This window comes from Pristis pectinata, chromosome 5 (genome assembly GCF_009764475.1).
Source record: "Pristis pectinata isolate sPriPec2 chromosome 5, sPriPec2.1.pri, whole genome shotgun sequence".
Classification (NCBI taxonomy): Eukaryota; Metazoa; Chordata; class Chondrichthyes; order Rhinopristiformes; family Pristidae; genus Pristis; species Pristis pectinata.
Window position 1 is genome coordinate 100,074,191 of NC_067409.1, and position 27,547 is coordinate 100,101,737.

A 27,547-nucleotide genomic window follows, 5' to 3' on the forward strand; every position below is an offset into this window, starting at 1 on the left:
GATTATATAGGGGTAGAAGAGACCTCTGGGGCATCTTCAACAGTGGGATGAAAATCAAGAGTTTACGGTCCTGCTGGTTGAAGACATGACCACAGTGATGGAGAGATGAATTTGAAGACAAGGATGAGAATTTCAAAATTGAGCCTTTGCTCGAGTGTGATCAAATGTAGGTCCACAAGCAATGGATAACCATAACTAGGTAACTATAACCATGAGCTATAGCACGGACAGCAAGAGTATCAGATGGTCTCCAACTTAAAATATGAATTTGGCATTTGAATGAAAGAAACTTTTGTCTGAACAGTTATTTCACACCAGACATGAATTAACAGTCCCAGTGCTCCCTCAAGACACTTCATCACTGCAAGTTTAATGAGCATTACATACTACTAGAATCCTACAGTTGACTAGAACTTATAAAAGCCTGTACATGATTTGTGACAAGTGTCCTTTATCTGTCCAACATGCAGTAGCAGCTTTAAAGAAAACTGTAATGTTTGATCACTGAGCTGCCATCAAAACAGCATTTTTAAATCTCTGCTTTTTTCACCAAAAGCTCTTGTCAATCTTTGACAAGTGACCAGTTCTGAGCCTTAATCTCTGTTATGATGAATGGAATTCCAGTCAAGTTACTCCCTTTTGCCAGATCTTTGAAAGATTCAGTAGACAGATCAGTGACCGACTGAGGAGTGAACATAATGACTGGGACTGCTTCGGGGGATTGGGGTCATTGTTAAAGATTCACCAAGGGGAAACTGTTGGGAAAGCTAAGGATGTAAAATAACTAAACAATTATGAATAATCATTAAAGCTTTCACTACAGAATCCATTTTGGAATTGAGAAACTAAACATAGGGTGACAACAAAGTGTGCAGAGAATAATCTTGAAGTTCAAGGCAAAGCAGCAGCCAAAAATACCTAACCATGGAAAGATAAAATGCAAACAGGACAATTAGAACAGAGAGGAAACAAAAATATCCTTTCTCTGCCAGGGTTTATAAATTGCAACAAGCAAAGTTGGTGGATGAAAGCTGGATGAAACTCATGATGTTAAATATCCCCACTATAAAGAACAGCAAACTGAATGAACTAAGACCAACATGAGAGCATCAGTAACTAGATTAATGTTACAGCCTTATCAAGCATTGCTCCTGTGGCTAGCACTTAGGGGCCACAACTCACCCTAGAAAAAAAACCTTCTGCAGATATCTATCATTGCCCAGGAATTAAGCAAAATATCCTTGTTATTGTAAGTAGCTCACTGAAATCAAGATCCCTGTATCCTTCCTTCAGTGGTGGAATAATGAACCATACACTGTCCATTGCTCTTCAGACAACAACAGCTGTTACTATGTGGATTACAGTCTCTTATCTATGAGCCACAGAGTCCTGGGTTCAAGTTCCACTGAGACCTAAACACTCAGTTCTCAGAGTGGGACTTGATAATCCAATGTAGAACCAAATGTGCCATCTTTTGGATGAGACATTAAACTGAATACAATCTTCGCACTCAGGAATATACAAGTGATCAAATGGCATCCCTTTGAAGGGAGGCAGGGGAGTCATTCTTGGTACCTTGAGCAATATTTATCTCACAATCACCCTCATTATTAAAGGTTGCTATCACAATAGTGTTTGTGGGAGATTTGGACAGTTTGCTCAAGAAACCACCCCACAGTATCCATAGAGTCGCTGTCCCGCAGTATCTGCAGGATGTTCTGTGCCGACCACTGTCTGATGGACTTGTGGTCAAAGGTGTTTGCTTGGAAGAACTTTTCCACAAAGGACAGGTAGTGCAGCAACGTCCAGCTGACTGGGACGTTGCCTGGTAACAGGGCCGGATCTATCACCCGCAACACCAGGGACAGGTAGAACCTCAGCACGAAGTGACACTTGGTGCCCATGTACCTTGGGTCCACACACCGCCTGATACAGCCACACATGAAGGTGGTCATCAGGATGAGGGCAACATTGGGTACACTTCTACCCCAATTCTCCAGGGACTTGTGCATCATGACCCGTCAGACTTGTCCCATCTTGGGTCCCCAGATGAACCAGAAGACCACTCAGGTGATTACCAAGGCACAGCATGGGGGGGACGGGCCGCACTTTAGCCAAGTACAGCAGCACCGAGAGCACGTCGCACCTGATGACCAAGTTCTTCTCAGTTATAGAGAGGGAGCACTATTTCCACAGTCCTAATTTTTATTTCACCCTTACTGTCTGCTCCGGCCAATTCTTGTTACACCCCTCAGCTCCTCCAAACCAGATCCCCAGCACTTTCAGGTAGTCAGATCTGACAGTGAAAGGGATGTTGGATCGGTCAGGCCAGTTGCCCAAAAGCCTGGCCTTGGTCTTACAGCGGTTGACTCTGGCTCCCAATGCCAACTCAAACTGGTCGCAGATGCTGATCAATCTGCAAACTGACCAAGGATCAAACTCATCTGGCAGAATGCCCCTTCGCCAGAACTCATCAACAAGCACCAAGACCTCACTTGGCTGGCGGTGAGAGGGGCACTCAGACCCTTCCTGGACAGTCGAAATATCATCCCCAATGCACGCTGCCCTTGGGATGGCTGCAGTGGGGAGGAGATAGTCACCTCTTTGCAGACTACGGATTTGCTAAAAGGGTGTGGAGAAGGATGCATGGGTCCTTGTCTCAGTTCATCCTCAGCAGCTGCATAACAGAGGACTCTCTAATTTCCAGGCTATTCCCAGGATCACACACTGAGACAGACATCAAGTGCTGCTGGAAGATCATCATCTCAGTGAAAGACGCTCTTTGGTCTGCCTGAAACTTGTTGATCTTCCAGCATAGCGAGGTGTCCGAAAGGGAATGCTGCCGACTGGCAAGTTGCAGGCAGCAGGAGTACGTACTGGGGGATGCACTGAAGTTTGGTGCAGCCAACGCAAAGGCTCTGTGGGAAAGGTCCACAGTCTGTGCTCCTTCCGCTATTGCACATGGAGAGGCAGAGACTGGTGGGGAAGCTCCTCAAACAATGAAAGTGTGCATCGCTCCAGGGAGTCACATGAGTGGTAATGGTACTATGCTTAAAAAAATGTGTTAACACTAATTGCATTGACCAAATGACATTAAGAATGTAAAAAGTTTCTGTGTTTTTCCCCTTTCTGTGTGTATATTTTTTTTATTATGAAAATGTAGTGGTTGCTACCGCGAAATAAAACAAGACGCTAGTCGAAGGATTGTCAAACAAGAACTGGTTTATTTTCCCGCCTTGTGCGGGCCTTTTAAGGGAGACTGTTCCCGCCCAATGCAACCAGCCATGACGTAAGTACTACGTCATCAAGTCTTTCCCGTGTGCGGGTTCTCCCCGTCGCTCGGGGAAGACGAGGCCCGCCGCCATCTTGGGCCTCATCGCTCCAACACTGCGCGACCCGACTGCCGAGCCGGTTCACCTGACCGGACGGTGAGTCGCTACAAAACCCCCTCCCCCCAGAACCGGCGATACAGTCCCCAAGGTCTGCGGGCTGTGCCAGCCACCGTTCAGGGGGTCAGCCTCTGCGTTGCGGCATTGAAACCTCGACCGGTTGTTGCAGATCTAAATGGGCCGGTTTGAGGTGGTCTGTCGTGAAAACCTGTTCCCTGCCTCCAACGTCCAAAACAAAGGTGGATCCATTATTCCTGATGACTCGGAACGGTCCCTCATGTGGTCGTTGCAACGGCGCCCAAGGTGTGCCCCTGCGAACGAAAACAAACTTACAGTCTCGTAGTTCTTTGGGCTGGCAGGATGGGGCTTGACCGTGCCGCGAGGTGGGAATTGGGGCCGAGTTGCCAAGCTTCTCGCGCAGTCTTTGTAGGACTGCTGGGGGTTGTTCCCCTTGGTCTCTAAGGGCAGGTATGAAATCCCCTGGGACAACTAGGGGCGCCCAGGACACAAGCTCAGTTGACGAAGCGCGGAGGTCTTCTTTGGGGGCAGTGCATATGCCGAGTAGGATCCAAGGCAGCTCGTCAACCCAGTTAGGACCCTTCAGGTGGGCCATCAAGGCTGATTTCAGATGGTGGTGAAAACGTTCCACCAACCCGTTTGATTGAGGATGGTAGGCCGTGGTGGTGTGCAGCTGTGTCCCTAGCAGGTTCGCTAATGCAGACCAGAGACCAGAAGTGAATTGGGTGCCTCTGTCTGAAGTGATGTGGGCCGGAACACCAAAACGTGAGACCCAAGTTGTGAGCAGCGCCCGGGCGCAGGAATCAGTCGTGATGTCAGTCAGGGGGGTTGCCTCTGGCCACCTCGTGAACCGGTCCACGATGGTAAGGAGGTACCGGGCTCCTCTTGAAACCGGCAGAGGACCCACGAGGTCAACTTGTATGTGGTCGAACCTCCTACGGGTAGGCTCGAACTGCTGTGGCGGGACTTTGGTGTGTCGTTGGATCTTCGATGTCTGGCGGTGCAGACAAGTCCTGGCCCACTCACTGACCTGTTTGCGCAGGCCATGCCAGACAAACTTGCTGGCGAACAGTTGGACAGTTGATCTGATGGACTGGTGCGCCAACCCATGTACCGAGTCGAAAACGCGTCTCCGCCAGGCTGCAGAGACTATAGGGCGGGGCTGACCTGTCATGATGTCGCAAAGTAGGGTCTGCTGACCTGGACCAACCAAGAAATCTCGGAGCTGCAGGCCCGAGACTGCGGTTCTGTAGCTGGGCAGTTCGTCGTCGGCTTGCTGTGCGTCAGCTAGGGCCGTGTAGTCGACACCCAAGGACAGGTTGTGGATGGTCGGTCTGGAAAGTGCATCAGCAACGACATTATCCTTTCCGGAGACATGTTGGATATCCGTTGTGAATTCGGAAATGTAGGATAAACATCTCTGCTGACGAGCTGACCAGGGATTGGAGACTTTGGGGAAGGCAAAGGACAAAGGCTTATGATCGGTGAAAGCGGTGAAAGGCCTGCCTTCTAGAAAGTACCGGAAATGCTGGACCGCCAGATACAGCGCTAGAAGTTCCCGATCAAAAACGCTGTATTTCAGTTCGGGTGGTCTGAGGTGCTTGCTGAAAAATGCCAAGGGTTGCCAACGGCCTTCGATTAGCTGTTCCAGTACCCCACCCACCGCGGTGTTGGACGTGTCCACCGTGAGGGCGGTTGGGACGCCTGTCCTAGGGTGTACAAGCATCGTGGTGTCTGCCAGGGCGTCCTTGGCCTTAATGAAGGCAGTCGCAGCCTTGTCATTCCAGGTGATGTCCTTGCCCTTACCAGCCATCAGTGAGAACAGAGGGCGCATGATATGGGCTGCTGCAGGGATGAACCGATGGTAAAAGTCGACCATCCCAAGGAATTCCTGTAGGCCTTTGACCGTGTTGGGGCCGGCAAAATGGCGGATAGCATCTACCTTGGCGGGTAGGGGTGTTGCCCCGTTGCTGGTGATTTTGTGGCCGAGGAAATCAATAGAGTCAAGTCCGAATTGGCACTTGGACGGGTTGATCGTGAGGCCGAAATCGCGGAGACGGGAATACAGCTGGCGGAGGTGGGAAAGGTGTTCTTGGCGGTTACGGCTGGCGATCAGTATGTCATCTAAGTAAATGAACATGAAGTCCAGGTCTCGGCCTACCGCGTCCATCAGCTGCTGGAAGGTCTGCATGGCATTCTTAAGGCCGAACGGCATTCGAAGGAATTCGAAAAGGCCGATTGGGGTGATAATCGCAGTTTTGGGGACGTCATCTGGATGGACCAGGATTTGGTGGTATCCCCAAATGAAGTCCACTTTGGAAAAGATGCAGGCCGCGTGTAAGTTCGCTGCGAAGTCCTGGATGTGAGGGATGGGATAGTGGTCCAGGGTGGTGGCGTCATTCAGCTTGCAGTAGTCGCCGCAGGGCCTCCACCCTCCGGTGGCTTTGGGGACCATGTGCAGGGGGGAAGCCCAGGGGCTGTCTGACCTGCAAACAATCCCCAGCTCCTCCATGTGACGGAATTCTTCCTTTGCCAGGTGGAGCTTGTCTGGAGGTAGTCGTCGTGCTCGGGCATGAAGTGGTGGCCCTGTAGTAATGATGTGGTGTCATACCCCGTGTTTGGGCCTAGAATTTGTAAACCGAGGTGCCAAAATTGATGGGAATTCAGCTAGGAGCTTGGTGAAATCGTCGCCAGAAAGGGAAATGGAGTCCAGGCGTGGGGCTGGTAGGCTGATTTCTCCCAGAGGATAGGTCTGGAAAGTGCTAGAGTGGACTAACCGCTTCCCTCGCAGGTCAACTAACGGGTTGTGGGCCCAAAGGAAATCGGCTCCTAGGAGTGGTCGGGCGACGGCGGCAAGGGTAAAGGTCCAGGTAAAATGGCTGCCGCTGAATTGTAATTGAAGTGTACGGGTACCGAAAGACCATATCGTCGTACCGTTGGCGGCATTGAGTACTGGACCTGGTGGCCTGTTACGAGTGTCGCGGCCAGTTGGGGGCAAGATACTGACCTCTGCTCCAGTATCAACGAGGAAACGCCGTCCAGATTTCTTGTCCTGAATGAATAGGAGGCTCTGTCAGCGGCCAGCCGCCGTAGCCATCAGCGGCAGCTGGCCCTGGCGTTTCCCTGAAACTTGCAGGGTGGGCGACATCGACGGGCCTCCGCGCCCCACCTCTGATGGTAGAAACACAGCTGGTTGCCTGTGTCGTCGTCTGTGTTCCTGGGGTGTGGCTGCTCGGTTGCTGGGACTGGACGAGGTGGGCGTTGGACTCGCGGCCTGGTGATTTGGCCGACGGACGAACCGCTCTCGCGTTTGGCCTTCCACAGGACATCTGCCTGGGCGGCTACCTCACGGGGGTTGCTGAAGTTGGCGTCAGCTAACAGCAGGTGGATGTCATCGGGGAGCTGTTCGAGGAAGGCCTGTTTGAACATCAGGCATGGCTTGTATCCCTCAGCCAATGCCAGCATCTCATTCATTAGGGCGGATGGGGATCTGTCCCTCAGGCCGTCCAGATGAAGCAGGCGGGCGGCGCGCTCACGACGGGAGAGGCCGAAGTTCCGAATCAGAAGGTCTTTGAAAGCCGGGTACTTATCTTCCTCCGGAGGCGACTGGATGAAGTCTCTGACCTGGGCAGCTGTCTTTTGGTCCAGAGAGCTAACCACATGGTAGTACTTCGTGGAGTCGGAGGTGATCTGCCAAAGGTGGAATTGCGCTTCGGCCTGGTCAAACCACATGCTGGGACGAAGTGTCCAAAAGGTGGGCAGCTTGAGGGCCACTGCGTTGGCTGCTGCGTTGTCGTCCATTGCGCGGGTCCAAAATCCATTTGGACCGTCAGGGTCACCAATGTAGCGGTTGCTACCGCGAAGTAAAACAAGACGCTAGTCGAAGGATTGTCAAACAAGAACTGGTTTATTTTCCCGCCTTGTGCGGGCCTTTTAAGGGAGACTGTTCCCGCCCAATGCAACCGGCAATGACGTAAGTACTACGTCATCAAGTCTTTCCCGTGCGCGGGTTCTCCCCATCGCTCGGGGAAGACGAGGCCCGCCGCCATCTTGGGCCTCGTCGGTCCGACGCCGCACGACCCGACTGCCGAGCCGGTTCGCCTGACCGGATGGTGAGTCGCTACAAAAGTTTATTTTAGAAATACAAAACAAAATAGTTTGTGGGAGCTTGCTGTGCACCAAATGCCTGTTGCATTTTCAACTTTACAACAGTGTCTGCACTTTAAAACTACTTCTTTCACTGTAAAGTGCTTTAGAATGTCCTGTAAGCTACAGAAATGGTCATTTTCATACATGGAAATTGGAGCCTTTTATGTGTAATTTGTGCATAAAAAATATTATGCATCTATTATGAAGTGTGTGCTCATCGCTGTTGAAGGGTTACTTATCGGGAAATTAGGCCAGGCACTTCCTGTTACAATTCACTCTAATGCATATCTCATTTTGCAATCACATTTCATGTGTGTGAGATCAATAAGAAATCAAGACCAACTGCTGTTGTGTTTAAACCTTTAATAAAGCAAGGTTTATGACACAAGAAGTCATAAATGATGCACAACATAAAGTGCCTCTACCTGGGCATCATTTTTATATTTTATATATTCCCCCAGTTATTATATATTAAACATTTAATTGCCAGCAGCCTTGAGCACAGATTGAAGCACAAGTGCACTGACAGCGTTAGGTCACAGATGCCTTGATCTGAGGCCCTGATGTTGCCACTGCCCGTTGTGATCTGGGGCCTGTGGAGAGAGCTCTTTAACAGCATTGACTGTCTTCCCATGAGTTGGTGTGAGAATGAAACAGCAGCTGCCTGCTTCATCATGTAGGTTGGCTTTTAATACATCTTAAAAAAGGAAACTGCAAAATAATACTTTTAAAACAAGAATGCCCCCACTTTTTTGATCTTTTGGATGACACCCAGCTTAGTGTAACATCTAAATTAGTGACACAAAATATATTAGGCAAAATATTAGTACACCAAAAATAGGTCAAATGAAATCTCGAGGCATTATCCTTGCTTCAGGCTATAAGAGGAACGAGAAATGTGTTCGCTAAGAATGCAGCCTTTCAGGAAAGCTGCTGAATGTAGAGTGGAGGGGAAAGCAGTGAAGGGAAAAGATAAAACAGTTTGACCACAAAACTAGATAACCACAAATGAAGATTTACAGAGAACACAGCACAGAGAACAGTGCAGCACAGGAACCTGCCCTTTGCCCCACAATGTCCATGCCAACCATGATGCCAAATTAAACCAAACCTATCTGCCTGCCATGATCCATATCCCCCCTCCCCCCAATTCCTTGTATGTTCATGTGCCTGTCTAAATGCCTCTTAATCATCTCTATCATGTCTGCTCCCACCACCAGTCCTGGCAGCACATTCCAGGCACCAACCACCCTTTGTGTAAAAAATTTGCCCCCCCCCCCCCCACATCTCCTTTAAACTCCCCCCCCCCCTCACATTAAAGCTTTGTCTGTTTTGACTGTGTTTGAAAAATGTTACATGGGAGTTTGCTAAGTTTTGTTGGGCAAGGGTATTTAGGGTAAGAGAGCCAAGGCAAGAAAATGGAAATCATGATATAATTGCCATAAAGCCTCAGTTCAACTTTTCATTTAAAAGATAGCACCTCTGACAGTGAAGCACTCCCACAGAGCTGGAGTGTCAGCCTAGATTTCTGGACTCATTTAAATTTGAACCCACAACCTTCTCAAAGGCAGGAGTACTACTCAGTGAGACACAACCATCCCCGTTGAGCAGTCTCATTCAAATAGGTTGAGCCACCAAATTCAGTGCTGATTCTGCCCAACCTGACCAGCTGAGTTAGGACAAAATCCACCAGATGTTGGACAATCTAGGGAAGTAAGTGGAGGATTGGAGGGAATCAAGGATCAGGCGCTCAGAAATCGCATAACAGGTTTACTTAGAAGCCCTACTTTGATGAGTGAGCAATAACTGTATTGCCAGGTAGTTTCCCCAAAGCACACGAGGAACTGGGCCTTACACACAGCATCTGCAAGTCCAAGGTCCTCTACCAACCTGCCTACTGCACCACACCGGCTTCTGACAATAGGGGTTCAGAACGAGACTCCGGAAATCATGAACCACATCTTTTATCTCAGGCACCACTTCTCAGCGTGGGCAGGTATCAATGATGAAATTTACTACTGCCTTCAAAACCTCAGACCCGACACAAGACTTACAGCCTTTCGGGCAGCCCTATGCTTCAGATATCTTCTGAAGGTAGAGCCTTTATTACCCATAGCAGACATCTCAAGGCACTGGAAAAATATCTACAAAGTGTCACCGCAAAATATTCCAAATTCTTCGGAAGGATAAGTGAACCAACATCAGTTGTCATTTCCCAGTCCAATATCCCCAGTACTGAGACCATAGTTTACTCTCAGTCAGCTAGAAAGGGCTGGCAACGTTGTTCACATGACCGAAAAAAAACTACCAAAACAGACACTATTCTTAGCTCTGTCGTGGGAGGAGATTACCAAGCAGACAGAAAAAAAGACTCAAAGCTTCCCTGAAGAAGTGCAACATCCCCACTGTCTTCTGGGAACCTCTGGACCATGTCCACTCAAAGTGAAGAGTAATGTTCAAGATGGTATTACGAACCTCGAGGCCATGAATTGGAAGCACACAGAAGCCCTGAATAAGTGGTGGAAGTAATGCATCACCTCACAAACCACACACCTGCTCACCCCATAGGCCACGTCCTGCCCCATGTGTGTTACAGTCTGCATTTCCCACATTGGCCTCATTAGCTGCCTTTAAACCCACATAACTAGAGTGGAAGTAAGTCATCATCGACTGCCTAGGAAGAAGAAACTAGATTCCTAATGACTCTTACCATATAAATGATCCACAAACATTTTCTTGTAACATAGAAATCAATTTAAGTAATGTCCTCTGAATCAACACCTTGGCAACAATAAAAAAATAAGGAATTCTTCAATTACTTTCAGTTTGGGGAGTATGGTGCCCTCCTGTGGATAGAGGACATTATTACTGCACTCATGCATAAATAAGAAATTCTATAATCTATAATATTAGATCATTTTTTAATTGCACTGAATCAGCAAAGATCACACCCAAAAATTACATAAGGCTTCAGGAGCTGCCCAAATGCCCGCATGAGTTTATTCTGCCAGCTCCTCAAGTTCAACTCTTCAAACCCAATTGCTCTAGAGTCCCTTAGAATCCAAAAATATTTTGATCTCAGCCTTGAATATACTCAATAACTGGGTCTTCTGTGGTAGACAAATCCAAAAAGACTCACAACACTGACTACCATCCACTAACATGAAACCATCAGAGTGAGTCCAAAGTATGTCACAACTAATCAGCATTTAGATAATAGCCTGATAATCTACTTGTAAATTTTCTTTGAGGGATAAATATTGGCAGGGCCAATAGGACAATTCCCCTGCACACCTTCAAAGTAGGGTCACACATGCACTTGAGAGAGCAGATGGCTTAATAATTGCACCAACGGACAGCATCTTCAACAGTGCAGCACTCCCTCAATACAGAACTAGAGTCTCAACTGAGATATTGTGTTAGTTCCCTGGAGTGAAATGCAAATCTACAACACAGTCTCAGAGCTGACCTCATATTAAACAAGCAAAATGATTTGCAGACTAGTTGCAGATTTCATTTTATTCATTGAATATAGGATTTAGTTTGTTTATCTACACGTTTTTTTTCCGAACCATCAGAAAACCATCAAGTAGGAGGTACAGAATCCTTAAGTCCCACATCACCAGGTTCAGGAACAGCTACTTCCCTACAACCATCAGGTTCTTGAACCAACCTGCACATCCCTAACCCTACCTCAGCAACAGAACACTGCAGACCATCTCTTTGCACTACCATGGACTTGTCTTCGATTGTGTCTTTGGAGGTTTTATATTGCACTAAGGTCTTCTTTTTGAACAGGTCGTTTTTTTAAACCACTGTATGGTCTAATCTTATGTATAATTTATACTCTGTATATGCCTGTACCTACATGCCTATGATGCTGCTGCAAGCAAGTTTTTCATTGTACCTGTACCTCACTGTACTTGCGCACGTGACAATAAACTCGACTTGACTCATCCCTGTTCCAGCCACACATCCACCATTTAAACTGTGGTGCTATTGTCCTGCATAGTATGGAAGTCCTCCATGCAGAAAGAGTTTTAATAATAATGTCAAGTAAGCAGGGCTTTCCTTATGGATCTCAGTGAGATGATGGAAGTGACTGCTTCTCATTGTAGAGTCTGCCTTTCCTTGAAATAAACTTAGACAATGCCTTCTGAAGGTTGTGACTGCCGAGAGGGGGATTAGTCCATGATTCACTATAACTCCGCAGGTGTCAGACAAGCACTGACAAGCATTATTCTCTGGAAGGCTCTTACAATCCACAAGTCAGAAAACCACAGTGCTATTTGTGTATGGACGGAGTATCAGTGACACGCCACCTTGCTCTCATGACGACAGCACTGGAAATGACTGGAACAGCACTGGAAACATCTCCTTCTAGAATGTGCTATTGCCAGAGATACTGTGGGATGTATCAAGGCTCATCCCAAACAGCTTCATAACACAATGTTCAGTGCTGCACAGGGTGTTCCCAGGGACACTGAGACAAATACCAACTATTGTTAAAGAATGATAAACTTGGCTAAAGGTGGCTTTTGGTCCACCTGAGTAAAGTGGGGTCCACACCAGGTGCTTTCAACTTGCATACTCCACAGTCAAAGATAAAGTGCTGAGGGACATGCTGAAACCGTATGCAGCTACTGCAAAGACTCTATATGGAAGGGCCACAGTTTAAGGCCCTCTCACCAATGGTAATTGACTGGAATAACATGATGTGATGAAAAATGTTGATTCGAATTTCTGCATTATATACAATTTATTTTTTATGACTAAAATATGTTTTGAATATAAAAACTATGCAACTCAGATGCGTCTTACAGAACAAAAGACTGTGAAATATATATTGTTTGATCAATTTGTACCATAATTACTGCAGTATTGACTAGTTCTTCAGATGGATACACATGATGGTGTTTTACATTGCTTTCTTTTACTGCAGAGGAACCAGCCCCCAAATATAAGATCAAGTTAAAAATAATACATTCAAAAATGTGAAAATAGAACTTCACAAGCTTGAGATTGATCATACAAAGAAAGACTTGTGTTTTATTAATGCCTTTCATATCCTTTTCAGAGCAACACAAATCTCTTGCAACCAATGAAACACTTTTCAGAAGTAGTCACTGTTGTAATGTTTAAAATACAGCAGACAATTTGCACACCGCAAACTTTCATCAACCATAATCTGATAATGAACAGATAATCTGTTTTTGTCAAATTGCTGAGGGATAAATATTGGCCAAGTCACTGAGGGAAAACCTTCCATGCTCATCTTCAAAATATTCCTTCAAACACATTAGGCTATCATTCATAAAGTCTAGTAATATCTGATCACTTTCATTAATATTTAATTACCTAATGTTCAACTGTGGTCCTCATTTTCCAATTTATGTCATATCATTGTGTATATAAACATTCCTCCCTCATGTAAAGGCTATTACTAACTCCAGCATTTTTATTGCTCCATTAACACAAGCATTTAGCAAATACCAGCTCCTCATAGGCTTCATTATAAGCCATAAGGCACTGTTAAAATAAACTTTAACACTGATTTAAAGAGAAATTATTGGCAAAAAGTATGATCATGTGGATAAACAACCACAAAGATTAGTTGAGCTGAATAGCATTCAAGGAGAAGCTAAATTAACACATGAAAGGAATGATTGAGATAAGGTATGGTGGGTAAGCCCCTTGTGGAACACTAGCACCAGCCCTCATTGCAAATGGCCTGCTGGTGTACGCAGGATTCAATGATATAGACAATGCAGAATATTAGGTTAACTATCTAAACCCTGCTGTACCATTGTGTGCAAATGATGTTAGTAGAGAAAACTGCAATCATATTTGAAAGTGCATATTGCCTGTAATAAATTTGAAATCATTCTGGCACAGTGTCAGATCTTCATTGACCTGATTTTGAGAGTTCTATGCAAATCTTTTTTTCATTGCATTTGTGTTGCCAATAACATTAAATCCACACAAACGTAAGAACACCAAATCAATACAAAAATAAATTACATGCTAGGGAAAAAGTGGCTGCAGATATCTTCAGCATTGCTGGTTAGCAGATGTGAATGGCAGATTATTACAGTTTTAGTGTGTTGTCACCCTCTCACTGTGCACTTTTGGGTGACATTTTTCTTCCTGGCAGCAGGATTCCATTCAGCTGCCAAAGGAGGCAATCTCATATGGCACAGTAAAACTACAGAAGATTATATTCCTCATAAAGTCATTAGATTTGTTACACACAAGACGCTATTTGGCCCATTGAGTCCCTGCCAGCCCTTGCTAGAGCAATCCTATCAGTACCATTCCCCTGTTCTTTTCTCATGGCCCTACAGATAATTCTCTTTCAACTGTCCATCCAATTTCTTTTTGAAGGCCCTGATTGATTCTGTTTCCGCCACCCTCATGGACAGTGGGTTCCAGATTTCTGAGTAAAAGAATGTTTTCCTCACAACCTCCTCAGTTAATAAACAGAAAGAATATAAACTAAAGAACAGGAAGATGGTCGGGAGCCACTGATCAACTGGGCTTGGAGTTTTGACAATGATCTTATTTTTAAAATGGTTTTGTTCCCTTTGTTCCCGCATTTGGATAACAGTAAAAAACAACCTTTACTTGTGTAGCACAGGTAGTAAAGCTTCCCAAAGTACTTCTCAGGAGTGTAATCAAGCAAACTTTGACACGGACACATATAACAAGAGACTAGATGAAGTGAGTTTTAACGAACATTTAATTTAGGACAGGGGTAGAGAGAGAATTCAAAATAATGGGACCTAGCACTTGAAGACAAGGTTTTTGAAGTTTAGTCACTGCTGCAAAGTAGGAAACACAACAAACAATTTGAGCACAGCAAGATCCCACAGAGCATTGAGACAATGACTAAATAACCTTTTTTACTCATGTTGATTAAGTATCTAAAACTAGCAAAGATATTGGGGATAACTCCCTTCTTCTGCCATAGATGAGTGCCATGGTTTCTTGTACATCCATCCGAGAGAGCAGACAAGACCTCAGTACCATGCATCACCCGAAAAACAGCACCTCTAACAGTACACCTCTCCCTCTGGGCAACACTGGAATTTAGACTTTTGCTCAAGTGTCAGGAGTGGGCTTTGAACCCACAATTTTCTGGCTTAAAGGTGAGAGAAGCTGTTGCCCACAGAGCCATGGCTAACAAAAGTCTTGAGAAAATAATTTTTTTTTAATAAAACAAGTCTGAAACCACATACTGCAGTTAAATTCTTCTGACCTTATAAACATTTAGTCCCAATCAAAATCTCATGGTACAGTGGGAGCACTTTCAACAGTAGGTCAAAAAGACAGCTTACATGCCTCCTCAAGGTGTCATTGGTGGAAGACAGGGGAGTGGGGAATGGTGTTCAGTGTAGCAAATGTTGATGTTGCCAGCGAAGCTCACATTCCAAGAATAAACTAAAAAAGTCTTTGAACGTAACTCACAACTGATCGAACTAAGACCAATTTACAAGCTGTGTTCATACAGTGTTTTCATGTCACAAGTTGCAAAATCTACTGAGCTTTAAATCATGTTGATGGAGTGTCAGTAACAACTTCTCCTTATCTATCCACAGGCAAAGAGCAAAAAAAGGCAATAGCAGTTGGTGTTTATGCCCTGATGAGAAATTTGAGTTCTACATTAATGAACATAGATGGTGCATTCTTTACCAAACTAAGATATGTTCTTCATTTCAGACAAGGGCTGTATGTTGCCACTCTACCAAATGAACCACAGCAGAGTGCCCCCTGGTTTGATGCAAAATGGCAGTGCTGCACTGCAAGGACACAACCGTGATTGGTTGGGCAAGTAATAAGCCAGTGAAGCTGGGGTGGGTACAATGGCGCAGCTAGAAGAGCTGCTGCCTCACAGCTCCAGCAATGCAGGTTCAATCCTAATCCTCTGCTGCTGTCTGTGTGGTGTTTCCTCTGGACGCTCCAGTTTCCTCCCACATCCCAAACATGTGCAGATCGGTAGGTTATTTAGGCACAGTGGAATTGCCTGTAGTGAAGCTGGATGGTAGAACTGATGGGAATGTTGGGGAGAATAAGTTGCATGAAAAATTAGTGGGGGAATGAGATTGCTCTGCAAGCTGGTATAGACACAAAGGGCCAAATGGCCTCCCCCTTTGTCATAAGAAATATGGAGTGGGATCATGCCAGCTCGAGGAGGTGGTTCCCAGTGCATTTGGTCTGTGACTGCTTGGTTCAGCCATGGCAGCCTATCTTCAAGCTGTTGGCATTAACATCCTTCAATTTCAAAATAACATTAAAAAAAATCACCCAATTTTAAAGCTGAAGGAACAATAAAAAAAAGCCAGAAGTATCACAAATTCATCAGAAGACATCTGTACTAAAAGGCAGAATTGCTCCTTTTGGACCCCTCTTTGAAAATTACAAAGCACATTTTACACAACAAATTACTTTTGCAGTTTAGTTACAGTTGTAAAGAAGGAAACACAGTGTTATAATAATGACGTGACATTCTCCTTTAAATAATGTTGCTGAAAGAGAAAATAATGGCCAGGACACCAGGGTACTCTCTTCAACTTCAGAGTAGGAGAGACTTTGGCGAATGTCTCATTCCAAAGGAAAATCACAGTTCCTTCACAGTTTTTGAGCTCTGTCTCAAAAATGGGACTTAAACCTTGTGCTCTCAGACTCAAAGACAAGAATATAGGTAACCAATAGAAAACCAGGGATCAGGAAAACAATAAATTAATTTTTTTTAAAATTTAACTTCTTGGGAGTCAATTGAGTTTGCTAAACAGTGATTATGGCTCAATATACAGTCAAATACATAGCAGGAAATCTTCAGTATTTTTTAAACCAGTTGGAATAATTTGTGAATAGTTGAAGATCACAGCAGATCAGTGATTTCTGAAGATGATGCTCGAGATGGCTACAGCAACACATCCCGAAGATAAGCAGGGAACCACTGACAGCAACATCTGGATTTCCACATCTAACTCTGCATGTCTAGTCAGATTTCCTCCATTTTACCATTTAGTACTGATAGTCTCATCCTAAATTCCAGGCTGATATTAAACACAGAAATGACCTACTGTAATCGATGACTTTCCTGCAGTATTTCCCTGTTTCAGAAGTGATTTGGAAAGCTTCCTCTGGGAAATAATCTGTAAGAAAACAAACAGACAAGACAAATAATATCACGCAGGTCATGGCAGAGAATGAGACAGGGTGAATACCTTTTGAATCATATTACACAGCTGCAAGAATGAGAATGACAACGTCGGTTAAATAGCATCTTCGATGTAGCCAAATATCCTGAATTTAAAGGAGGGAAGAGAGGTAGAAAGTTGGGAGGAAGGGAATTCCAGAGGTTAGGACCTTAGTAGCTCAGGACATGGTGAATGACTACATTCAGGGATGATCGAGAGATGAAAACTAGAGCAATGCAGGTGGTCCAAGGGCTGGAGGAAAGTTTTAGTGCGGCAGAGACAGGGAGGAGAAAGACTATGGAGGGACTGAAAATAAGGATGAGGAATTTAATGTTGGGATATCATTTAACCAGGAGCCAATGCAGGTCAGCAAACACTTGGGTGAATGAACCTCGGTGTGTGATAGAACATGGGCAGCAGAGTTGTGGATGACTTCAAGTTTTCCAGCTTAGGGAGGGTGCCCCGGAGTGTCTCAGAATAATCGAGTAACAAAAGGTTTCAGCAGTAGGCTTGCCGAGGCAGGGACAGAGTCAAGGGATGTTGTGAAGGTGGAAATAGGTGGTCTGAGTGATGCCAGGAACAGATGGATGAAGTTATCACACCAGGGTTCCAAGCAGTCTGGTTCGGTTTCAGACAGTCGAAGGGAAAGGAGTTTGTGAAGCTGCAGCAAAAGGAAAAAAAAGTATTACTGTAACTTGGAACTGTGTTATTATGTAGTTATAATAAAGAACTACAGTTCCCAGTAGGCAATGCAAGGGGTCACATGGGGAACAGGAAGTGGCTGTAAAAAGGGAGGGAAAGCAAACAGTCTGTTGTTGGTTAATAAAAATGTTCAGCGGTTAAACCCACGTGAGGTTTGTCTCTTGATGAACAAACATAACAGGAACCAGGAAAATGAAAGGTTTATGAAGTATACAGGAAATGGCAAGACCTGTAGGAGCACTGATGTGCAGAGGGATCTTGGGCTGCAAGGCCATAGCTCCCTGAAAGTGGCAGCACAAGTGGGTAGGGTGGTAAAGGTGGCACACGGCATTTGGAGTGTTGAGTGCAGTTCTGGTCACCCCAATGCAGGAAGGATGTGGAGGCTTTGGAGAGGGTGCAGAAGGAGGTTCACCTGGATGTTTCCTGGATTAAAGAGTAGTAACCATAACGAGAGGTTGGACAAACCTGGATTGTCTTCCCTGGAGCACTGCAGGTTGAGGGGCAACCTGATCGAAGTATAGGAAATTGTTTGAGGCATAGACAGGGTTGATAGAGTCTTTTACCCAGGATGGAAATGCCAAATACTAGAGGGCATAGCTGCAGGGTGAGAGGGGGAAAGTTTAAAGGAAGTGTGTGAAGCAAGGTTTGTTTTTAAACACAGAAAGTGGGAGGTGCCTTGAATGTGCTGCCAAGGCAAATGGTGGAAGCAGATATCATAGCAACATTTAAGAGGCATTAGACAGAGACATGAACCGGCAGGGAATTGAGGGATATAGACCATGTGCAGGAAGATGTGCAGTTTAAATCGTTTTCAGGGTCAACACAGACATCGTGGGCTGAAGGGTCGCTTTCTATGCTGTAGTGTTTTAAAAAAAAACTTTGTTTTTCCAAGTTGCATTGCTCAGTAGTTTTTGCTTTAACATTGAAAATAAGAAAGACTTCAGCTTCTATAATATCCACCATAATTTGAGAACATCCTAAAGCACTTTATAATCAACAAAGTGCAGTCACTGTTGTAATGTCGCAACTGAAGTTTCTACTTTGCACACGGCCGGCTCCCACAAACAGCTGTGATAATAGAATCATCTATTTAATATGTCAGTTCAGAAGTAAATATTTGCCTCTCCCTAGCAGCATCCACTTCCCATGAGAGTATTGAAATAAAAGATAACAGGGAGAACTCCCAGCTCTTCTCCAAAATGGTGATTATGGGACTTTTTTTCCAGCCTCCAAAAAAAAAAGCCAGCCTAATATCCATCCCAAAAAATAGCAGCCCTGACAGTGCATCACTGCCTTGGTACTGCACTGGATCATTAACCTGGGTTTTTGCCCTCTAGCTTTTGAGTTAGGGATAAAAGTACCACCCACCAATAGAATGTCAGAATGGGAGAGCGGATACACAAACCCAACCTTTCGGTCTGAGTATCTTTCTGGCCTTTTATAATACAGCTGGTTATCCCATGTATCTGAAAGACACACTCATTTCATGTTTTCTAGATATATTCAAAGCATGGTAGCATAGCGGTTAGCGCGACGCTATTACAGTGCCAGTGATCGGGGTTCGATTCCCGCTGTCTGTAAGGAGTTTGTACGTTCTCCCGTGTCTGCGTGGGTTTCCTCCGGGTGCTCCGGTTTCCTCCTACGTTGCAAAGACGTACGGGTAAGTTAATTTGGGTTTAGAATGGGCGGCACGGACTCGTTGGGCCGAAAGGGCCTGTTACCACGCTGTAAATAAAATTTTAAAAAATAATTTAGAAAAACTGAAAGAATGTGACAGTGCAGTGAAACAAATCAGTCGCCAGAGGGCAATATCAATGTCTGGAAGGTTTGCTCAATTGTTCATCATAGTGAAGGAATCTCAAGGGAGAGGAGTGAGAGGAATCTGTGTTAGAAAGAAAGACATGGGGGGAGCGAGGTGGGAAGAGAGAGAGAGCTAGGGGGAGAGAAAAAGACAGTGAGAGACGAAGCAAAATAAATTGACAAACTGAGCCAATGAACCAATTTTTTAAAAGTTGTTTCTGATTGGCTAAGTGCGTGGCAACTCAACCAATAAACAGAAGGTCGGGTAAAACGGAGCAGCCATTTTGGAGCGGCCATTGGGTGAGTGGGCCAGTGTAAGAGTGGGGAGCTGAGGCTTTGGCTCAAGAGGTGGAGGCTAAGGTGAGGTTCTGTTAAGTTCTCTTTCTTTCTTTATTATTGCACAGGTGGAGCAGTGGGTATGACACCCAGGGCAGTGGTGTGCTCCTCTTGCATTATGTGGGAAGTCAAGGAGACCTCCTGTGTCCCTGATGACATCTGCGAGAAGTGCATCTGGCTGCAGCTCCTTACAGACCATGTTAAGGAACAGGAGCTGGAGCTGGATTGACCTTCGGATCATTTGGGACCCTGAGGAGTTCATAGACAGGAGTTACAGGGAAGTAGTCACACCTAAGTTGCAGGAAGCAGGTAGCCTCCTGCAGGAGGGAGAAAGGGAATAGGCAGTCAGTGCAGGGTACTCCTGTGGCCGTTTCCCTCAATAACAAATATATCATTTTAGATAGTGTTGGGGGTGGGGGCAGGGGAAACCTACCAAGGGAAAGCCATAGTGGTCAGGTCTCTGGCACTGATTCTGGCTCTTTGGCTCAGAAGAGGAGTGGGGAGAAGAGGCAAGCAGGAGTGATAGGGGATTCATTGGTCAGGGGAGCAGACAGGAGGTTCTGTGGATGAGAACGAGACTCTTGGATGGGATGTTGTCTCCCAGGTGCCACGGTCAGAGATGTCTCGGATCGAGTCTACAGCATTCTTAAGGGGGAGGGTGAGCAGCCAGAGGTCGTGGTACATGTTGGTACCAATGACATAGGCAGGAAAAGTGACGAGGTCCTGCAAAGTGAGTTCAGGGAGTTAGGTGCTAAGTTAAAAGACAGGACCTCCAGGGTGGTGATCTCAGGATTGCTACCCGTGCTACATGCTAGTGAGGCAAGAAATAGGAAGATAGTGCAGTTTAACACGTGGCTAAGCAGATGGTGCAGGAGGGAGGGCTTCAGATTTTTAGATCATTGGGCTCTCTTCTGGGGCAGGTGGGATCTGTACAAACGGGATGGATTGAAATTGCACCTGAACTGGAGGGGGACCAATATCCTTGCGGGAAGTTTTGCTAGCATTGCTCGGGGGTGGGGGGGGGGGGGAGGAGGTTTAAACTAGAGTTGCAGGGGGGTGGGAACCAGAGTGGCAGGGCAGCAAGTGGAGAGGCTGTGGGGAAAGTAGATGTTAAGACTACAAGCAAAGATGGAAACCGAAGGGTTGAGCGTGGTGGGACTAATGTTCTGAGTTGCGTCTAATTCAATGCAAGTATTGTAGGTACTGCAGGTGAACCTACAGCATGGATCTGTACATGGAAATATGATGTTGTAGCCATTAGTGAGACTTGGTTGCAGGAGGGGCAGGACTGGCAGCTCAATGTTCCAGGATTCCGTTGTTAGAGGGGGACAGGTGGCATTACTCATCAGGGAAAATGTCATGGCAGTGCTCAGAGAGGACATACTGGAGGGCTTGACTACTGAGGCAATTTGGGTGGAACTGAGGAATAAAAAAGGGATGACCACGTTAATGGATCTATATTATAGACCTCCCAGTAGTCAGCAGGATTTAGAGGAGCAAATTTGTAGAGAGATAGGAGACAGTTGCAGGAAATATAAAGTTGCGATAATAGGTGATTTTAACTTTCCACATATTCGACTGGGACTCCCATACTATAAAAGGACCGGATGGGATTGAGCTTGTCAAACGTGTTCAGGAAAGTTTCCTTAATTAATATGTAGAGGTCCCATCTGGAGAGAATGCGATACGGGATCTCCTCTTAGGGAATGAGAGGGGGCAGGTGTCAGAAGTGACTGTAGGGGGAACACTTTGGATCATAAGACTTACAGGGTAAGACTTACACTGTGAATGGTAGGGCATTGAGGTGTGCGGTAGAACAAAGGGACCTGGGAATACAGACTCATAATTCCTTGAAAGCGACATCGCAGGTAGATATGATCATAAAGAGAGCTTTTGGCACTTTGGCCTTCATAAATCAGGGCATTGAGTACAGGAGTTGGGATGTTATGTTGAAGTTGTATAAGACAATGGTGAGGCCAAATTTAGAGTATTGTGTGCAGTTTTGGTCACCTACCTACAGGAAAGATATCAATAAGCTTGAAAGAGTGCAGAGAAAATTTACAAGGATGTTGCCAGTACATGAGGACCTGAGTTACAGGGATAGGTTGAATAGGTTAGGACTTTATTCCCTGGAGCGCAAGAGAACAAGAGGAGATCTTATAGAAGTATACAAAATTATGAGGGGTATAGATAGGGTGAATGCATGCAGGCTTTCCCCCTTAAGGTTGGGTGAGACTAGAACTAGAGGTCATAGGTTTAGGGTGAAAGGTAAAATACTTAAGGGATCTGAGGGGAAATATCTTCGTTCAGAGGGTGGTGTGAGTGTGGAACGAGCTGCCAGTGGCAGTGGTGGATGTTAGTTCAATTGTAACATTTAAGAGAAGTTTGGATAGGTACATGGATGATAGAGGTATGGAGGGCTAAGGTCCGGGTGCAGGTGGATGGGACTAGGCAGAAATCCAGGCTGGCATGGACTAGATGGGCTGAAGGGCCTGTTTCTGTGCCGTAGTGCTCTATGACTCCATGAAAGGAATAGAATAACTGAAACAAAAACACAAGAAAATAGGAGCAAGAGTAGGCCATCAGGCCTTCAAGCCTTCCCTAGCATTTAATCTGATCATAGCCAATCTATGCTCTCCTCAACTCTTCTTTTGTGCCATTTCTCCACATCCCTCTATTTCTCAATTGATCAAATATTTGTCCACCTCCAATACTTCTAATGATCCAGCTTTCACCACCTGCTGGGGCAGAGAGTTCCTGAGATTCACCACCTTCTGTGAGAAGACATTTCTAAGTACCTCAGTTTTAAATAACCAGCCCTTTATCTTGTAATTACGTCCCCTTGTTCAAGAGTCTCCCACTAGTGAAAACGTCCCAACATCTACCCTGTCAAGAGCTCTTAGAATCTTATTTGTTTGAACAATGTCACCCCTCATTCTTCTAAACTCCACGGATTACAGGTACAAACTATCTAGTCACTCTTGGTAGAACCATCCTCTCATCCGAGGAATTAACCTGGCGAATCTGCTTTGTACTGCCTCCTATGTTGCCATGTCTTTTTTTTTAGTAAGGGGACCAAAGCTACACAATATTTCAAGTGAGTCCTCGCCACACCCTGTACAATTGCAACAAAACCTCCCTATTTTTAAATTCCAACCCCTTTGCAATGAAGTCCAAAATGTCATTTGCCTTCTTAACCACTTGTTGGACCTGCCTGATAACTTTTTGTGATTCATGCTCTAGAACACCTGGACCACTTTGTACTTCACTCACTTACAGTCTCTCCATTTAGAGAATAATCTGCCTTTTGATTTCTCTTACTGAAGTGCATGACCCACACTACCCCACATTAAACTCCATTTGCTAGTCTTTTGCCCATCCACTAACTATACATCTCATTGCAAAACTCACAGTATCCTTATCACAACATGCTCTTCCACTTATTCATATCATTGGCAAATTTGGAAACTTTACATACTGTTCCTTCCTCCAGGTCATTAATGAAATAGTGAACAATTGCAGGCCAAGAATGGATCCCTGTCGTATACCAGTAGTTACCTCCTTCCAGTCTAAAATGGACCCATTTATTCCAACTCTGTTTTCTATGAGGCAGACAGTTTTCAATCCATTCTAACACAAGCTTCAGAACTTCAAAGGGAAAGATAAAAAGAAAAAGAAAGAGAAAAGACAAATAGATAAAAAGAAAGAGAAAAGACAAATAGATAAAAAGGGAAACTAAATCTTTAAGGAGAGTGAGAGAAGGGAGAGTGAGAGAGAGAGAAAGATAAGCCACCACAGATGATTTGGCCTCCTGAGCTGGTTGAACACTGATGAAAGTTCCTTATAAAAGAAAGAGATTGAACATTCCTAAATCCACTGAAAATATGATAAAGTGGGTGGATAACTCTGATGCTGACACCAATTTTTGACAAATTCAGCAAGTGTAGAGTAGCAAGTGCATTAAACATGTACCAGCCTGACAAATAGATCAGGACATGCTGTTTGGACTGTGAGAAAGATCACACAAGTTGTAAAGGGCAACCGCAGTCAGGGCCTGCAGTGAACAGACAAATTTGGATTTTAACTCGGTTCAATGTTCATCTGGAGGGGAGCCAAAAGGAGCAAATTCTTGCAATTCTTCCCTATCATATACATCAAATAATTGTTTCAGCTTTAGACTAACTTTTGTTCCACTTATTCAGGCTAAAAAGTTTGTTACTTGCCACAATGGGTTGCATTTTTAAGGATTATGATTGTCCCTGTTAATGGCTTTTAACATGACATAAATGATGGTATGCTATATGACTCCACTGAGAATGCACATTAGCTGAAAACTTGCTGGAATGGGGCACCTCGTCATCTATTGAGGGCAATGGGGCACCTGTGACTTTGGTGGGCTAGTGGACCACTATTTTAATCAGTAAAGCTCATGAATATAGGTGAGTGGCAGAGAGGATGAATCACAGTCAAATTAGATTCAGAAAGAGAAATAAAGGAAAGAGAGAGAGAAAGCAAGCAAAATAATTAAAATGTAAAAGTTATAGAAGTAATAGGGACTATAACTAGATACCAACTACAAGAAAGAGATTCCATAGTTCTGCTGATTCTCTTTTCTGGGCCAGAATAATTGAGTCACATTCCAGGAATGCAAATCACATTACTACCAGGAGCCTAAGGTCATTACACGGCAACTCTTAAGAGTTTAATGGGCACTTAACACAGCAACTTCTTGCTATTGCAAGGCTGGCAGAGAGCCATCATTTTCACGAGGTTAACAACAGAGCAGTCCAACTCACCCAGCGGCTTGTGAAGTGAAATACAATTCACGGGCTTGTTCTTGCTCTCACTCTCACCAGAAATTGCTGGACGTCTGACAAATTGGGAATGACAAGCTATTAAATTCACTGTTATAATCCAAGCAAAATGTTGTCCTGTTACATTGTGTGTTTTTTTGGTCAAGATGAACAAAATAACTATCTGAAGATAGTGAAATCTACCAGTATATACAGAGAGAACGAGGAAAGCTCAGATGAAGCTAAATTCCAAAATGAAACACGACCAGGAACAGGAAGTTGGTAACAATAGAAAAAGAGGAATCTATGTTGAAGGTAAATTGGAAGAATTAGTGACAAATGAGGAAAACCTTTTTCACCCAGAGGGTGTTTGAGTTCTGTAACTTGGTACTAAAAAGTTGGTGGAGAGAAAGAAGTCATCACATTTGTGTGTACCTGGAGAGCACTTGATGTGCCGTTCCAGCTCTCTTTCTTCCTTAGACTGAAGGGAAATGATGTTCACCACTTTCCAACTGTCGGCAAAATTCTAACCAGCCACCCATTTGGAAATTGTTCTGGAGTAGGTTGCTCCTATTTTGTGGGGGTACAGGTTGCTGTTACGTGCTCTGTCTCTCATTTAGTTTCCACTCACTCAAAGCAGCGTATTTACATAAGGACAGAATTAAGTTGCTTGCCATAATGGAACTACAACTTCTTTGTTAAACACTGAGAAGATAAGCAGTTGCAAAGAGCAATATATTTAGATCTATGAACTGAGTAAAGCATGGCAAAATAAGAGTCTTGGAAAGCACAGTTTAAGTGCAAACTAAATATGACAGAGTAGCAGAACAAAATGGTAAGTACTAAGTTGAATCAAATACTGAAGCCCCTAAATCATCACTAGGTAAATTACCCAGGTGATGTTCCAGTGAGCATTCCTTGCAACACACACTGAGAGAATATATGGATGATTCAAGGAGCTGAACCCTTCTATACAGGAGAAGGGCAATTTCCTGAGGGTGCACTTCAGTATCATCACTCCCACCCAAGTCAGAAGTCCACTTCAGAGTCTACGGCACCAAAATCTTGGCTGACGCACCAACACAAATATCAAGGGGCTGCTGGACAGGCTGTCTTTTGAATGTTAATAATTAGAAAACCCCATCTATTCTCTCAGTTGGTGAAAGACCCCATCACAATATTTTGAAGAAGAGTAGGGAAGTTTGTCACAGTGTCCTTACCAATGTTTATCCTTCAAACAGAAAACAGATTTACTATAAAACCCATTATCTGGTCTTTCCTACATTGCTGGTTGTTGGAGCTTGATGGACACAAAATCCTGTTTCCTCTGGCTCAATAGTGACTATTTCCTTCTCCCAAATTCACATTGACTATAAGAATTCTGGACATCCCAAGGGGTTGTGAAAGGTGTGATTTAAATCCAAATCCTTCTTGAAAGAATAATTTGCATCTGTCATTTGCATATATCACTCTGGAAATATTTAGAAGCAGAGTGAATACTCCCCACTTCTACAGACACCATATCATAAAATTTAAATGGCATACTGACAAGATACAGTCTCCTGGCACCTCAAATACCAAAGAACAAATACATTGTGTTGTCTCAAATCCATGGATGTCTTTCATTGTGGACAAATGTACAAAGCCTTTTTTCCCCCAAATAATTTCCTTAACGATGTCTGATTTGCAACATAGCATAGAATATAGAACAGTACAGCACAGGAACAGGCCCTTCAGCCCACAATGTTTGTGCCAACTATGATGTCAATTTAAACTGCACATCTACCTGCACATGGTCTGTATCCCCCTATTCCCTGCCTGTTCATGTGTCTAAGTGCCTCTTAAACATTGCAATTATACCTGCTTCTACCCCTTCCCTAGCAGTGTGTTCCACTCTGTGTAAAAAATCTCACCTTATAAATCTCCTTTAAACTTTCTCTCAACTTAAAGATAAGATTTCTTTATTAGTCACACGTACATCGAAACACATAGTGAAATGCATTATTTGCGCAGTGTTCTGGGGGCAGCCCGCAAGTGTCACCACACTTCCAGCGTCAACACAGCATGCCCACAACTTCCTAACTCATACGTCTTTGGAATGTGGGAGGAAACGGAGCACCTGGGAAAAACCCACGCAGACATGGGGAGAACATACAAACTCCTTACAGACAGCGGCCGGAATTGAACCCGGGTCGCTAGCGCTGTAATAGCACTATGCTAACCGCTACACTACCTTGCCTGCCCAAGTTAAAGCTGTGCCCTCTAGTATTTGACATTTCCACCCTGGGAAAAAGACTCCTACAGTCTACCCTATCTATGCCTCTCATAATTTTATATACAGGAAGTCCCCGGGTTACGAATGAGCTCCATTTCTGAGACTGTTCGTAACCCGATTTTGTATGTAACTCGGAACAGTGTCTGCGCATTCGCACTTGGGCCGGGGATCGCGGCCACACATGGCCCCAGCTGCACATACGCACTTGACCCGGGGTTGGGCCAAAGAAGGTGTACCGCCGCTGTGGTAGGATCGGAGGCCGGGCCCGCTTATGGACTGACCACGAAGGTCGGTTCGCAAGTATGGGCGTTCGTAAGTCGGGGACTTTCTGTACTTCTATCAGGTTTCCCCTCAGCTTCTGAGAAAACAATGCAGGTTTGTCCAACTTCTCTTTATTTTTTCTCCTGAAACAAGTCCTGACCACATTGCATATTAAATACAATCCTGCTCATTGACATTTTAACATGTAGGTCAAGGCTCATAGAATCACAGTGTCATAGAGTGATCCTGAAACATCGAGTCTGCACTGACCATCGAGTACCCATTATAACATCAAAGATAGATGTTCAAACCAACATGCAGTGCCATCAGAACAAGCATCAGATAGTCCAGGCTTTGTCATATTGGAAGTATTAGTACCTGTACCAATCCCTGGCATCAAACATTGCTTTAGTGGGAGGTATCAGATTATTAAAAGTGATAGGATCTCATGGAGGGAAACTATTTCTGCTGATTGAACAGTATGGGAGTAGGAAGTGCAGTCTATTAGAACCAGACCTTTTGGGGAAAGCTTTGAAACACCTCTACACATGGCATGGAACAAGTTTGGAAATGGCAATTGATGGAGATATGGAGTTAAGTCTTAGATCAGTGTGATTTCAG

At 44.7% G+C, this 27,547-nt stretch overlaps 1 protein-coding gene across 3 annotated transcripts in view; it reads right to left on the reverse strand.

Moving 5' to 3' along the window:
- Positions 1 to 27,547, reverse strand: part of cpne4b (copine IVb) — a 256,642-nt gene that overhangs the window by 71,898 nt on the left and 157,197 nt on the right. For all 3 annotated transcript variants that reach the window (XM_052015660.1, XM_052015661.1, XM_052015659.1), the window contains exon 4: positions 16,643 to 16,714. In XM_052015660.1, the coding sequence (XP_051871620.1) occupies positions 16,643 to 16,714 (72 nt within the window). The remainder of the gene's footprint in view (positions 1 to 16,642; positions 16,715 to 27,547) is intronic.